The sequence below is a fragment of the Cherax quadricarinatus genome, chromosome 2, assembly GCF_038502225.1.
Source record: "Cherax quadricarinatus isolate ZL_2023a chromosome 2, ASM3850222v1, whole genome shotgun sequence".
NCBI classification, from domain to species: Eukaryota; Metazoa; Arthropoda; class Malacostraca; order Decapoda; family Parastacidae; genus Cherax; species Cherax quadricarinatus.
Window position 1 is genome coordinate 77,961,824 of NC_091293.1, and position 16,721 is coordinate 77,978,544.

The window sequence follows — 16,721 nt, forward strand, 5'->3', positions numbered from 1 at the left end:
GTGTATCCCTCACACTGGTGATGATAAGTGTATCCCTCACACTGGTGATGATAAGTGTATCCCTCACACTGGTGATGATAAGTGTATCCCTCACACTGGTGATGATAAGTGTATCCCTCACACTGGTGATGATAAGTGTATCCCTCACACTGGTGATGATAAGTGTATCCCTCACACTGGTGATGAGAAGTGTATCCCTCACACTGGTGATGAGAAGTGTATCCCTCACACTGGTGATGAGAAGTGTATCCCTCACACTGGTGATGAGAAGTGTATCCCTCACACTGGTGATGAGAAGTGTATCCCTCACACTGGTGATGAGAAGTGTATCCCTCACACTGGTGATGAGAAGTGTATCCCTCACACTGGTGATGAGAAGTGTATCCCTCACACTGGTGATGATAAGTGTATCCCTCACACTGGTGATGAGAAGTGTATCCCTCACACTGGTGATGAGAAGTGTATCCCTCACACTGGTGATGAGAAGTGTATCCCTCACACTGGTGATGAGAAGTGTATCCCTCACACTGGTGATGAGAAGTGTATCCCTCACACTGGTGATGAGAAGTGTATCCCTCACACTGGTGATGAGAAGTGTATCCCTCACACTGGTGATGAGAAGTGTATCCCTCACACTGGTGATGAGAAGTGTATCCCTCACACTAGTGATGAGAAGTGTATACCTCACACTGGTGATGAGAGATGTATCCCTCACACTGGTGATGAGAGGTGTATCCCTCACACTGGTGATGAGAAGTGTACCCCTCACACTAGTGATGAGAAGTGTATCCCTCACACTGGTGATGAGAGGTGTATCCCTCACACTGGTGATGAGAATTGTATCCCTCTCACTAATGATGAGAAGTGTATCCCTCACACTAGTGATGAGAAGTGTATCCCTCACACTAGTGATGAGAATTGTATCCCTCACACTAGTGATGAGAAGTGTATCCCTCACACTGGTGATGAGAAGTGCATCCCTCACACTTGTGATGAGAAGTGTATCCCTCGCACTAGTGATGAGAAGTGTATCCCTCACACTGGTGATGAGAAGTGTATCCCTCACACTGGTGATGAGAAGCGTATCCCTTACACTGGTGATGAGAAGTGTGTCCCTCACACTGATGTTGAGAAGTGTATCCCTCTCACTAATGATGAGAAGTGTATCCCTCACACTAGTGATGAGAAGTGTATCCCTCGCACTAGTGATGAGAAGTGTATCCCTCACACTGGTGATGAGAAGTGTATCCCTCACACTGATGATGAGAATTGTATCCCTCACACTGGTAATGAGAAGTGTATCCCTCACACTAGTGATGAGAAGCGTATCCCTTACACTGGTGATGAGAAGTGTGTCCCTCACACTGATGTTGAGAAGTGTATCCCTTACACTGATGATGAGAAGTGTATCCCTCACACTGGTAATGAGAAGTGTATCCCTCACACTGATGATGAGAAGTGTATCCCTTACACTGATGATGAGAAGTGTATCCCTTACACTGATGATGAGAAGTGTATCCCTCACACTGATGATGAGAAGTGTATCTCTCACACTGATGATGAGAAGTGTATCCCTCACACTGGTGATGAGAAGTGTATCCCTCACACTGATGATGAGAAGTGCATCCCTCACACTGGTGATGAGAAGTGTATCCCTCACACTGATGATGAGAAGTGTATCCCTCACACTGATGATGAGAAGTGTATCCCTCACACTGGTGATGAGAAGTGTATCCCTCACACTGGTGATGAGAAGTGTATCCCTCACACTGGTGATGAGAAGTGTATCCCTCACACTGATGATGAGAAGTGTATCCCTCACTCACACACTCTAATGAAGAAATCTTGATCCAAGGAGTTGGAGCTACGGTCTACTTCCTGGGATCAAGCTTACGATCCTGCCCCTCACTTCTGGTACCCGGGTAACATACCCTTGATCTGCACTGGTACCCGGGTAACATACCCTTGATCTGCTCTGGTACCCAGGTAACATACCCTTGATCTGCTCTGGTACCCGGGTAACATACCCTTGATCTGCTCTAGTACCCGGGTAACATACCCTTGATCTGCTCTGGTACCCGGGTAACATACCCTTGATATGCCCTGGTACCCAGGTAACATACCCTTGATCTGCTCTGCTACCCGGGTAACATACCCTTGATATGCCCTGGTACCCAGGTAACATACCCTTGATCTGCCCTTGTACCCGGGTAACATACCCTTGATCTGCTCTGCTACCCGGGTAACATACCCTTGATATGCCCTGGTACCCGGGTAACATACCCTTGATCTGCCCTGGTACCCGGGTAACATACCCTTGATCTGCCCTGGTACCCGGGTAACAGACCCTTGATCTGCCCTGGTACCCGGGTAACATACCCTTGATCTGCCCTGGTACCCGGGTAACATACCCTTGATCTGCTCTGCTACCCGGGTAACATACCCTTGATCTGCTCTGCTACCCGGGTAACATACCCTTGATCTGCCCTGGTACCCAGGTAACATACCCTTGATCTGCCCTGGTACCCGGGTAACATACCCTTGATATGCCCTGGTACCCAGGTAACATACCCTTGATCTGCCCTGGTACCCAGGTAACATACCCTTGATCTGCCCTGGTACCCGGGTAACATACCCTTGATCTGCCCTGGTACCCGGGTAACATACCCTTGATCTGCCCTGCTACCCGGGTAACATACCCTTGATCTGCCCTGGTACCCGGGTAACATACCCTTGATCTGCCCTGGTACCCGGGTAACATACCCTTGATCTGCCCTGGTACCCGGGTAACATACCCTTGATCTGCCCTGGTACCCGGGTAACATACCCTTGATATGCCCTGGTACCCGGGTAACATACCCTTGATCTGCCCTGGTACCCGGGTAACATACCCTTGATCTGCCCTGGTACCCGGGTAACATACCCTTGATATGCCCTGGTACCCAGGTAACATACCCTTGATCTGCCCTGGTACCCAGGTAACATACCCTTGATCTGCCCTGGTACCCGGGTAACATACCCTTGATCTGCCCTGGTACCCGGGTAACATACCCTTGATCTGCCCTGCTACCCGGGTAACATACCCTTGATCTGCCCTGGTACCCGGGTAACATACCCTTGATCTGCCCTGGTACCCGGGTAACATACCCTTGATCTGCCCTGGTACCCGGGTAACATACCCTTGATCTGCCCTGGTACCCGGGTAACATACCCTTGATCTGCCCTGGTACCCGGGTAACATACCCTTGATCTGCCCTGGTACCCGGGTAACATACCCTTGATCTGCTCTGGTACCCAGGTAACATACCCTTGATCTGCCCTGGTACACGGGTAACATACCCTTGATCTGCCCTGGTACCCGGGTAACATACCCTTGATCTGCCCTGGTACCCGGGTAACATACCCTTGATCTGCCCTGGTACCCGGGTAAAATACCCTTGATCTGCCCTGGTACCCGGGTAACATACCCTTGATCTGCCCTGGTACCCGGGTAACATACCCTTGATCTGCCCTGGTACCCGGGTAACATACCCTTGATCTGCCCTGGTACCCGGGTAACATACCCTTGATCTGCCCTGGTACCCAGGTAACATACCCTTGATCTGCCCTGGTACCCGGGTAACATACCCTTGATCTGCCCTGGTACCCGGGTAACATACCCTTGATCTGCCCTGGTACCCGGGTAACATACCCTTGATCTGCCCTGGTACCCGGGTAACATACCCTTGATCTGCCCTGGTACCTGGGTAACATACCCTTGATCTGCCCTGGTACCTGGGTAACATACCCTTGATCTGCCCTGGTACCCAGGTAACATACCCTTGATCTGCCCTGGTACCCGGGTAACATACCCTTGATCTGCCCTGGTACCCGGGTAACATACCCTTGATCTGCCCTGGTACCCGGGTAACATACCCTTGATCTGCCCTGGTACCCGGGTAACATACCCTTGATCTGCCCTGGTACCCGGGTAACATACCCTTGATCTGCCCTGGTACCAAGGTAACATACCCTTGATCTGCCCTGGTACCCAGGTAACATACCCTTGATCTGCCCTGGTACCCGGGTAACATACCCTTGATCTGCCCTGCTACCCGGGTAACATACCCTTGATCTGCCCTGGTACCCAGGTAACATACCCTTGATCTGCCCTGGTACCCGGGTAACATACCCTTGATCTGCCCTGGTACCCGGGTAACATACCCTTGATCTGCCCTGGTACCCAGGTAACATACCCTTGATCTGCCCTGGTACCCGGGTAACATACCCTTGATCTGCCCTGGTACCCAGGTAACATACCCTTGATCTGCCCTGGTACCCAGGTAACATACCCTTGATCTGCCCTGGTACCCGGGTAACATACCCTTGATCTGCCCTGCTACCCGGGTAACATACCCTTGATCTGCCCTGGTACCCAGGTAACATACCCTTGATCTGCCCTGGTACCCGGGTAACATACCCTTGATCTGCCCTGGTACCCAGGTAACATACCCTTGATCTGCCCTGGTACCCAGGTAACATACCCTTGATCTGCCCTTGTACCCGGGTAACATACCCTTGATCTGCCCTGGTACCCGGGTAACATACCCTTGATCTGCTCTGGTACCTGGGTAACATACCCTTGATCTGCCCTGGTACCCAGGTAACATACCCTTGATCTGCCCTGGTACCCAGGTAACATACCCTTGATCTGCCCTGGTACCCGGGTAACATACCCTTGATCTGCCCTGCTACCCGGGTAACATACCCTTGATCTGCCCTGGTACCCAGGTAACATACCCTTGATCTGCCCTGGTACCCGGGTAACATACCCTTGATCTGCCCTGGTACCCGGGTAACATACCCTTGATCTGCCCTGGTACCCGGGTAACATACCCTTGATCTGCCCTGGTACCCGGGTAACATACCCTTGATCTGCCCTGGTACCCGGGTAACATACCCTTGATCTGCCCTGGTACCCGGGTAACATACCCTTGATCTGCTCTGCTACCCGGGTAACATACCCTTGATATGCCCTGGTACCCGGGTAACATACCCTTGATCTGCCCTGCTACCCGGGTAACATACCCTTGATCTGCCCTGGTACCCAGGTAACATACCCTTGATCTGCCCTGGTACCCGGGTAACATACCCTTGATCTGCCCTGGTACCCAGGTAACATACCCTTGATCTGCCCTGGTACCCGGGTAACATACCCTTGATCTGCCCTGGTACCCGGGTAACATACCCTTGATCTGCCCTGGTACCCGGGTAACATACCCTTGATCTGCCATGGTACCCGGGTAACATACCCTTGATCTGCCCTGGTACCCGGGTAACATACCCTTGATCTGCCCTGGTACCCGGGTAACATACCCTTGATCTGCCCTGGTACCCGGGTAACATACCCTTGATCTGCCCTGGTACCCGGGTAACATACCCTTGATCTGCCCTGGTACCCGGGTAACATACCCTTGATCTGCCCTGGTACCCGGGTAACATACCCTTGATCTGCCCTGGTACCCGGGTAACATACCCTTGATCTGCCCTGGTACCCGGGTAACATACCCTTGATCTGCCCTGGTACCCGGGTAACATACCCTTGATCTGCCCTGGTACCCGGGTAACATACCCTTGATCTGCCCTGGTACCTGGGTAACATACCCTTGATCTGCCCTTGTACCCGGGTAACATACCCTTGATCTGCCCTGGTACCCGGGTAACATACCCTTGATCTGCCCTGGTACCCGGGTAACATACCCTTGATCTGCCCTGGTACCCGGGTAACATACCCTTGATCTGCCCTGGTACCCGGGTAACATACCCTTGATCTGCCCTGGTACCCGGGTAACATACCCTTGATCTGCCCTGGTACCCGGGTAACATACCCTTGATCTGCCCTGGTACCCGGGTAACATACCCTTGATCTGCCCTGGTACCCGGGTAACATACCCTTGATCTGCCCTGCTACCCGGGTAACATACCCTTGATCTGCCCTGGTACCCGGGTAACATACCCTTGATCTGCATGATTTGTGGTTCTCAGTGTTCAATGATTTTTTTCTATTATTAACGACTATTGTTCCTGTATATTATTTTGTATTTTTTTTGAACTATTGTTGTTTTCCGTAATATTTTTTGGCTCGAATACTATTGTTCTTTTGTTGGATTTCTTTTCTGATGTCAATATGTCTTCGTAAGACCAGTTCTTTTGTTTCCCGCTAATGCTTTTATTACCAATACTTTTGTCTGTGTTCAATTATTTTGTTAATGAGTTATGCTTTTGTTAATGAACAGTTATATTAACTTTAATAATCAGTGATTTTGTCTATGCATCGTGCTTTTATTTAACATGAATGCTTTTGTTTATATTCAAGGATTTTGTTTATGAGTAAGGTTTTAGTTATTAAACCAATACTTTTGTTTATGATTCAAGCTTTTCTCTATGACCAATGCTATTGTTTATTATATGTTTTTGTTTAGGATTCCTGCTTTTAATTATCAGTGCTTTTGTTTATAATCAGTGTTTTTGTTTATAATCAGTGGTTTTGTTTATAATCAGTGGTTTTGTTTATAATCAGTGCTTTTGTTTATAATCAGTGCTTTTGTTTATAATCAGTGCTTTTGTTTATAATCAGTGCTTTTGTTTATAATCAGTGCTTTTGTTTATAATCAGTGCTTTTGTTTATAATCAGTGCTTTTGTTTATAATCAGTGCTTTTGTTTATAATCAGAGCTTTTGTTTATAATCAGCGCTTTTGTTTATAATCAGTGCTTTTGTTTATAATCAGAGCTTTTGTTTATAATCAGCGCTTTTGTTTATAATCAGAGCTTTTGTTTATAATCAGTGCTTTTGTTTATAATCAGTGCTTTTGTTTATAATCAGTGGTTTTGTTTATAATCAGTGGTTTTGTTTATAATCAGTGCTTTTATTTATAATCAGTGCTTTTGTTTATAATCAGCGCTTTTGTTTATAATCAGTGCTTTTGTTGTGCAAGACAGGCATACAATACCGACAAGATGAAAGTTAAGACACTTGTACAACATCTGGTTATCTTTATTGCAGACGTTTCGCCATCCAGTGGCTTTATCAATACAGATTCTTGGACATATTAAGAAAAACAGAAGAACTATATACAAAAGATGAGGTAATGAGTCGGTCAGCCTTGAACGTGGTGTTTAGAGCACCGTGGTTGTAGAGATTCTGAAGCACAGGCAAGAAGACTGGCGCTTATATAGGCGTCAGTGAATAGAGACGAGTAGCAGACGAGGACATAGTCACTGGTAGGCGGGATTCCCCAGTGGAAATAGGTCCTACCCAAAATGATGGGTTAGTTGTAGTAAGCGTGAAGAACCAAGATTCCATGATGTTGCAGTGGTTCAGAGGACATCTACATCACCTTCTTCACGCTTACTGCAACTAACCCATCATTTTGGGTAGGACCTATTTCCACTGGGGAATCCCGCCTACCAGTGACTATGTCCTCGTCTGCTACTCGTCTCTATTCACTGACGCCTATATAAGCGCCAGTCTTCTTGCCTGTGCTTCAGAATCTCTACAACCACGGTGCTCTAAACACCACCTTCAAGGCTGACCGACTCATTACCTCATCTTTTGTATATAGTTCTTCTGTTTTTCTTATTATGTCCAAGAATCTGTGTTGATAATGCCACTGGATGGCGAAACGTCTGCAATAAAGATACCCAGATGTTGTACAAGTGTCTTAACTTTAATCAGCACTTTTGTTTATAATTAGTGCTTTTGTTTATAATCAGTGCTTTTGTTTATAATCAGTGCTTTTGTTTATAATCAGTGCTTTTGTTTATAATCAGTGGTTTTGTTTATAATCAGTGCTTTTGTTTATAATTAGTGCTTTTGTTTATAATCAGTGCTTTTGTTTATAATCAGTGCTTTTGTTTATAATCAGTGGTTTTGTTTATAATCAGTGCTTTTGTTTATAATTAGTGCTTTTGTTTATAATCAGTGCTTTTGTTTATAATCAGTGGTTTTGTTTATAATCAGTGCTTTTGTTTATAATTAGTGGTTTTGTTTATAATCAGTGCTTTTGTTTATAATCAGTGCTTTTGTTTATAATTAGTGCTTTTGTTTATAATCAGTGGTTTTGTTTATAATCAGTGGTTTTGTTTATAATCAGTGCTTTTGTTTATAATTAGTGCTTTTGTTTATAATCAGTGCTTTTGTTTATAATTAGTGCTTTTGTTTATAATTAGTGCTTTTGTTTATAATCAGTGGTTTTGTTTATAATCAGTGCTTTTGTTTATAATTAGTGCTTTTGTTTATAATCAGTGGTTTTGTTTATAATCAGCACTTTTGTTTATAATTAGTGCTTTTGTTTATAATCAGTGCTTTTGTTTATAATTAGTGCTTTTGTTTATAATCAGTGCTTTTGTTTATAATTAGTGCTTTTGTTTATAATCAGTGCTTTTGTTTATACTTAGTGCTTTTGTTTATAATTAGTGCTTTTGTTTATAATCAGTGGTTTTGTTTATAATCAGCACTTTTGTTTATAATTAGTGCTTTTGTTTATAATCAGTGCTTTTGTTTATAATTAGTGCTTTTGTTTATAATCAGTGGTTTTGTTTATAATCAGCACTTTTGTTTATAATTAGTGCTTTTGTTTATAATCAGCACTTTTGTTTATAATCAGTGCTTTTGTTTATAATCAGTGGTTTTGTTTTTGACCGATCCTTTTGTTTTTAAACAATGCTTTTGTTTATGAACAATAGTTTCGTTTACGAAGAATTTTTTTACGACCAATTCTGTTGTTTATGACCAATGTCTTTGTTTCCAAACAATGGTTTTGTTTATCCTCAATTGTTTATGCTTTTGTTGATGATGAATGCTATTTTCTGTTTTCCTTCTCCCAGCTGTAGAGTGCTGTATGAGCCTAATGGGTTTAGCGCCTCATCGTAAAGATAATTACATATGTAATTAGCAATATCTGAGAGCACTGGAGGAGGTGTTGTTGCAGTTATTAACGAAGATGTTTGGTTAACAACGAACATCAATGTCTTCATCAATGACATAATCTGGTCAGCCTTGTAGTGCCTCAGGGCAGTGTTCTCCGGCCTCTGGTTTCCGTCAAATAGATCAGTGATATTCCACGTGTTGGTAGGTAAGGCACATGGGTAACAGTTAGGCAACTTTATTCCGAAACGTTTCGCCTACACAGTAGGCTTCTTCAGTCGAGTACAGAAAATAGGCAGGAGCAGTAGAGATGTCAAGACGGTGTAATCAGTCCATCACCCTTGAAGTCGTAGATTTGAGGTTGTCAGTCCGTCAGCCTGGAGAAGAGCTCTGTTTCATAGTCTGAAACAGTCTGAAGAAACAAGCGACAGTGTGGAGACTTATATACTGTCAGAAGGAGAGGTGCAGAGTAGTAGTAGAGAGAATGTAGTCACTGGGAGGTCACGTCCCTCTCAGATCCAACTATTCTCTGTTGAAAAAGTTGTTCAAGGTGTTGTCTCTTCTGTACCAAGATGCCATTATGTTGCAGTGTCTGACAGAGTGATCTTCCACATACATCTCTTCGTAGTTGACACAACTTTTGTCTTGAAAATGGTATACAGTACCGACATGTTGGTAAATAAGACACATGTGCAACACTTAGGTGTCTTTATTGTGAAACGTTTCGTTCCAGACTATGGAACAAAAGATTTCGCCAGGCTGAGGGACTGACCACCTCAAAACTACGTCTTCAAGGCTGATGGACTAATGACATCGTCTTCACATCTCTATTGCTTCTGCAAACTCCTCTGTACTCGACTGAAGAAGCCTACTGTGTAGGCGAAACGTATCGGAATAAAGATGCCTAATTGTTGCACATTTGTTTTACTAACTAACTTTTGTCATCTCTGACTCAAATCTGAATTCTCTCAATAACATTACTAACGAGAAGCTCGTAAAGATATCAATGTTGATTACTATCAATAAGCTCATAATATTAATAAGAAATTCTACGTGATGTTTGGGGACAGAGCTGCTAACATCCAGCTAATAATTATGATTAACAGTTCTCTCATTGTCAGACAAACCGAGGAAAAATTCTAAGCTTTGTACCTTGACAACAATTTGAAATTCATTACCCACATCCAGCACAAAACAAAGGTCTGCAGATCAGTAGGTATCCTCTCTTAGATTTGTTACTATTTACCTTAAACAGCACTACTGACATTGCACTACTCTCTAATATATCTCTACCTCACTTATTATATTTGAATCTGATGATCAACAACAGTAAATCATCTAAAACCAATAATATCTGAGTAATAAACGATTGTACGAGCGATTACCCAATCTAGTAACAAACAGCATACTCTCCCACTCTTTAGAAGTTTAAACTTACTCAGTAAACAAAATATTCACTCATACTACTGTGCATACTATATACATACGGGAAAATTAATTCTAATATAAACCCTTCTCTGGAACTCACAGACATAAAACAAGGCAAAAAATCTCACTGATATCCCCCGAGTCAGACTCAGCCTGTGGAAAAACTTAATGCTCATAAAAGGCCCTAAAATATGTAACTCCTTGTTTGAAGCCATTAATAAAAGGTTCGCTATCTGCCAGCCACTTCCAAGCAACTATTAAACAGCGCCTTCTTACCATGTGATCTCATGAGCAATATACCGTTCATGAATAAGACACATGTGTAACACTTGTGTGTGTTTATTGTGCAAACGTTTCGCCAACTAGTGACTTCCACTGTCCAATAATTGATGGACTGATCACATCGACTCCAGGCTGAGGGACTGATTACGTCAAACTCTTTCTGATCGTCAACCATTCTTCTCTGTACTGGACTGAGGAAGCCAGTGGTTGGCGGAACGTTTCCACAATAAAGATTACACAACTGTTGCACAAGAGTCTCGTTCAACTTCTCGGTTCTGTGAATCATTTATCTACAGCAATATACTGTGTCAAGCAAATCCTGAACCCTGCTGTGTTCATCCAGTTCTGTTCCTATTCTTCCGGCCTTCCTTCAATTCCCGCATATTATTAGATAAGAATATACTATCTCAACATATTTATTTATTGTAATATAAGTAGTACCACTCGGCAATTATATCTCTTTATTGTGATCTTATTATGAATTAACACAGTAAGTTATAAGTATAGTAATCAGTCGCTTAACGACGGAATGTTATGGTAAATGTGTCGTTAGGCGATTTCGTCGTTGTGCGAACGTCGTAGTGGTCTCACACAAAACTAAATGGTATAGCCTACTGCACGCCTAGGCTATATGGTATAGTTTATTGCTCCTAGGGAAATATATGCTATTTGGAGATGCGTGTTAACACATAAGACCCCATAATGTTTTACAGCAAATATTTTCATAATATAGAATGAGTACACTCTAAAATAATTATAAAAAGTACAGTATAGAAAATACATAAAACAGTAACATAGTGCGTTACGCTATGACGGCGTCACTAAGCAACAGGAATTTTTCAGCTCCGTTATAATCTTACGGGACCACCGTCGTATATGCGGTTCGTCACTGAATGAAACGTCGTTACGCAGCGCATGACTGTACAGTACTTGCTAAAATTTGCCTGAGATGCTATGCATTCTTTCTACCTTCGGTATATTGTATGTCCTGTGCAATAATACTAAAATTTAGATTAGTATCTGCAGTTGTACTTGACCAACATTCATAATAACCTCCACAAACATTTTAGTGAATTATCTTACCATAACTTCCAGCAAATTGTTCTCGAAAAACATGATATTTGTAGTTATAGGTAGTTGTAAGTTCAATATAAGGCTGGCCGAAATGCTCTATATAACAAGGGGTTTTCTGCGAAGCATGTCAATAACATCGCCCTTTTCAGAACCAATTGTAAGGCAAACACTGTAGAGATTAGGTTGATCTTTGACGATCATATCAACCTCGAGTGAGGGTGAGTAATGGATACTAAGCTATAGGAGGCTGTGTAACGAGGAGGTAGAGAAACACAAGTCAGCATTAGAAAAAAAATATATATAAATAAAATAACAATTAATTGTACAATAGGACCGCCATATCCGCGGGTCCGATTTCCACTGTTTCATTTATCCGCTGTTTACCGTGGCCCGAAAATAACCCACAATTTTGCTAAATAACATCCCAAAAGGGCAAAATAGTGATGGTGGCAGTTGTTTATGACCCAAGATAAACTGTGAAGTGTACCCCATCAACGAGTGTTAATTCTACACTTATTGTGAATAATTTATCAATTAAAACTTGATCACAGGTATGTATGTAAACGAGAAATAACATATATAAGGTTTGTCACTATCCGCGTTTTCGGGTATCCGCGGTACGGGGGTCTAGTGTAAATTAAAATTTACATGTAAATTAAAGTATATACAAATGTAAACGAATGCAAAAAACAGTGTTTTTTCTTGTGCTTCTCGTGGCTGCTGATTTATGTAAATTTTATTCCTGGGTAAAATACGTTCCTTGGTGCTAATCACTACTGAATTAAAAAGCACTTGGATAATTAGTCAGGTTTAAATTCTGTCGACTGAATTATGATCATTAAGGCTACTGGCCACCTGTACACCAACAACCAGAAATGTTTTCATTTCTAAAATGGGCATTGTAGTCTCAGTGTATAAATGCTGAGAGATATACACTACATAATGTATAAACTCTGGGAGACATGCATCACACATGTATAAATGCTGAGAGATATACATCACAGTGTGCTTAACAATTCGTAATGGAACGGGCGGGGTACGGCATTCACCGCTTAGCTTCGGCTAGGCGCCCATGCTCATCTGTCGGACACCGCAACACAATGCTCATCTGTCGGACACCGCAACACAATGCTCATCTGTCGGACACCGCAACACAATGCTCATCTGTCGGACACTGCAACATAATGCTCATCTGTCGGACACCGCAACACAATGCTCATCTGTCGGACACCGCAACACAATGCTCATCTGTCGGACACTGCAACATAATGCTCATCTGTCGGACACCGCAACACAATGCTCATCTGTCGGACACCGCAACACAATGCTCATCTGTCGGACACTGCAACATAATGCTCATCTGTCGGACACCGCAACACAATGCTCATCTGTCGGACACCGCAACACAATGCTCATCTGTCGGACACCGCAACACAATGCTCATCTGTCGGACACCGCAACACAATGCTCATCTGTCGGACACCGCAACACAATGCTCATCTGTCGGACACCGCAACACAATGCTCATCTGTCGGACACTGCAACATAATGCTCATCTGTCGGACACCGCAACACAATGCTCATCTGTCGGACACCGCAACACAATGCTCATCTGTCGGACACTGCAACATAATGCTCATCTGTCGGACACCGCAACACAATGCTCATCTGTCGGACACCGCAACACAATGCTCATCTGTCGGACACCGCAACACAATGCTCATCTGTCGGACACCGCAACACAATGCTCATCTGTCGGACACCGCAACACAATGCTCATCTGTCGGACACCGCAACATAATGCTCATCTGTCGGACACCGCAACACAATACTCATCTGTCGGACGCCGCAACACAATGCTCATCTGTCGGACACCGCAACACAATGCTCATCTGTCGGACACCGCAACACAATGCTCATCTGCCGGACACCGCAACACAATGCTCATCTGTCGGACACTGCAACACAATGCTCATCTGTCGGACACCGCAACATAATGCTCATCTGTCGGACACCGCAACACAATGCTCATCTGTCGGACGCCGCAACACAATGCTCATCTGTCGGACACCGCAACACAATGCTCATCTGTCGGACACCGCAACACAATGCTCATCTGTCGGACACCGCAACACAATGCTCATCTGTCGGACACCGCAACATAATGCTCATCTGTCGGACACCGCAACATAATGCTCATCTGTCGGACACTGCAACATAATGCTCATCTGGGGTCTGGCAGTGTGGTTAAAGTACTGTGTACTTCGATGCAGTGAGCAGGTTGGAATTCTACTGTGGAATGATAATGAGCACACAGCGTATAAACAGACACAATACTGTGTTCAGACGCTAGTTGTTGGTATTTGGACCAAATTTAATAATGGTAATAACTAACGTGGAAAAGTGTAGAATTTTAAAGGCAGCAGCGTAGAAGGTTAAATTTACTTGTCACTCCACGGAAGATAGACACAAGCATATAAACATATATGAAAGTAGAGGGATAAAGAGGACTATATGCAGGAAAGAAGGAAGACGAGAGAGTGACAGAGGAGATAGTGTGGGCCAGCGAGCGTGAGGTGCGGCACTAACCTTACCTCCAAGCTGCCCGTGGACTTGTGAAGGCATGTCCAGCATGTCCATCTCTCCCTCCCAGATGACGTTGCTCTCCTCCTCGTGTAGTTCGGCCACGTTCCTCCGTGTTCTTGATGTTTCTGACACCACTGCTGATCGACGTTTCCTCCTTTCCTGAAGGAAAAAAACCCAGCAACATTTATATTGTGAAACCTGTGTGTGTCTCTGTCAACTGGATTCTCCTCTCAGAGTAACAATAGAAGGACTTTTATCATAAGAATTCTAAACGTATTTAGCCTTCCCAGTCTGCATTTTAAATCCGTCATTAAGGCTTCCTAGCCGTCAAATTCAAGATTTATAGTCTGTTCTACGGGTGACTTAACAGTTCTTGAAACAATTGTTCTGGTATTTTGTGGTAATTTAGCCGAATTATACAGTGGTTGTTTTGCATATTCTGAAATCACCTGTTTACTGTGATCTTATTGCATATACATACTATATATATATATACATATATATATATATATATATATACATATATATATATATATATATATATATATATATATATATATATATATATTTTTTTTTTTTTTTTTTTTTTTTTTTCAACAAGTCGGCCGTCTCCCACCGAGGCAGGGTGACCCAAAAAAGAAAGAAAATCCCCAAAAAGAAAATACTTTCATCATCATTCAACACTTTCACCACACTCGCACATTATCACTGTTTTTGCAGAGGTGCTCAGAATACAACAGTCTAGAAGCATACACATATAAAGATACACAACATATCCCTCCAAACTGCCAATATCCCAAACCCCTCCTTTAAAGTGCAGGCATTGTACTTCCCATTTCCAGGACTCAAGTCCGACTATATGAAAATAACCGGTTTCCCTGAATCCCTTCACTAAATATTACCCTGCTCACACTCCAACAGATCGTCAGGTCCCAAGTACCATTCGTCTCCATTCACTCCTATCTAACACGCTCACGCACGCTTGCTGGAAATCCAAGCCCCTTACCCACAAAACCTCCTTTACCCCCTCTCTCCAACCCTTTCGAGGACGACCCCTACCCCGCCTTCCTTCCCCTATAGATTTATATGCTTTCCATGTCATTCTACTGTGATCCATTCTCTCTAAATGACCAAACCACCTCAACAACCCCTCTTCTGCCCTCTGACTAATACTTTTATTAACTCCACACCTTCTCCTAATTTCCACACTCCGAATTTTTTGCATAATATTTACACCACACATTGCCCTTAGACAGGACATCTCCACTGCCTCCAACCGTCTCCTTGCTGCTGCATTTACCACCCAAGCTTCACACCCATATAAGAGTGTTGGTACTACTATACTTTCATACATTCCCTTCTTTGCCTCCATAGATAACGTTTTTTGACTCCACATATACCTCAACGCACCACTCACCTTTTTTCCCTCATCAATTCTATGATTAACCTCATCCTTCATAAATCCATCCGCCGACACGTCAACTCCCAAGTATCTGAAAACATTCACTTCTTCCATACTCCTCCTCCCCAATTTGATATCCAATTTTTCTTTATCTAAATCATTTGACACCCTCATCACCTTACTCTTTTCTATGTTCACTTTCAACTTTCTACCTTTACACACATTCCCAAACTCATCCACTAACCTTTGCAATTTTTCTTTAGAATCTCCCATAAGCACAGTATCATCAGCAAAAAGTAACTGTGTCAATTCCCATTTTGAATTTGATTCCCCATAATTTAATCCCACCCCTCTCCCAAACACCCTAGCATTTACTTCCTTTACAACCCCATCTATAAATATATTAAACAACCATGGTGACATTACACATCCCTGTCTAAGACCTACTTTTACCGGGAAGTAGTCTCCCTCTCTTCTACACACCCTAACCTGAGCCTCACTATCCTCATAAAAACTCTTTACAGCATTTAATAACTTACCACCTATTCCATATACTTGCAACATCTGCCACATTGCTCCTCTATCCACTCTATCATATGCCTTTTCTAAATCCATAAATGCAATAAAAACCTCCCTATCTTTATCTAAATACTGTTCACATATATGCTTCAATGTAAACACCTGATCTACACATCCCCTACCCACTCTAAAACCTCCTTGCTCATCCGCAATCCTACATTCTGTCTTACCTCTAATTCTTTCAATTATAACCCTACCGTACACTTTTCCTGGTATACTCAGTAAGCTTATTCCTCTGTAATTTTTACAGTCTCTTTTGTCCCCTTTCCCTTTATATAAAGGGACTATACATGCTCTCTGCCAATCCCTAGGTACCTTCCCCTCTTTCATACATTTATTAAACAAAAGTACCAACCACTCCAACACTATATCCCCCCCTGCTTTTAACATTTCTGTCATGATCCCATCAGTTCCAGCTGCTTTACCCCCTTTCATTTTACGTAATGCCTCACGTACCTCCCCCA

General features: G+C 43.3%; 1 protein-coding gene across 2 annotated transcripts in view; it reads right to left on the reverse strand.

The window, feature by feature from the left end:
- Positions 1-16,721, reverse strand: part of LOC128684357 (bone morphogenetic protein 10-like) — a 488,158-nt gene that overhangs the window by 25,609 nt on the left and 445,828 nt on the right. Inside the window, exon 5 of one of the 2 annotated variants that reach the window (XR_011392489.1) lies at positions 14,280-14,435. Coding sequence is in view for 1 of the 2 variants with exons in the window: in XM_070089116.1 (XP_069945217.1) it covers positions 14,285-14,435 (151 nt within the window). In the remaining variant the exon portion in view is untranslated. The remainder of the gene's footprint in view (positions 1-14,279; positions 14,436-16,721) is intronic. The other variant, XM_070089116.1, reaches the window with a different exon arrangement.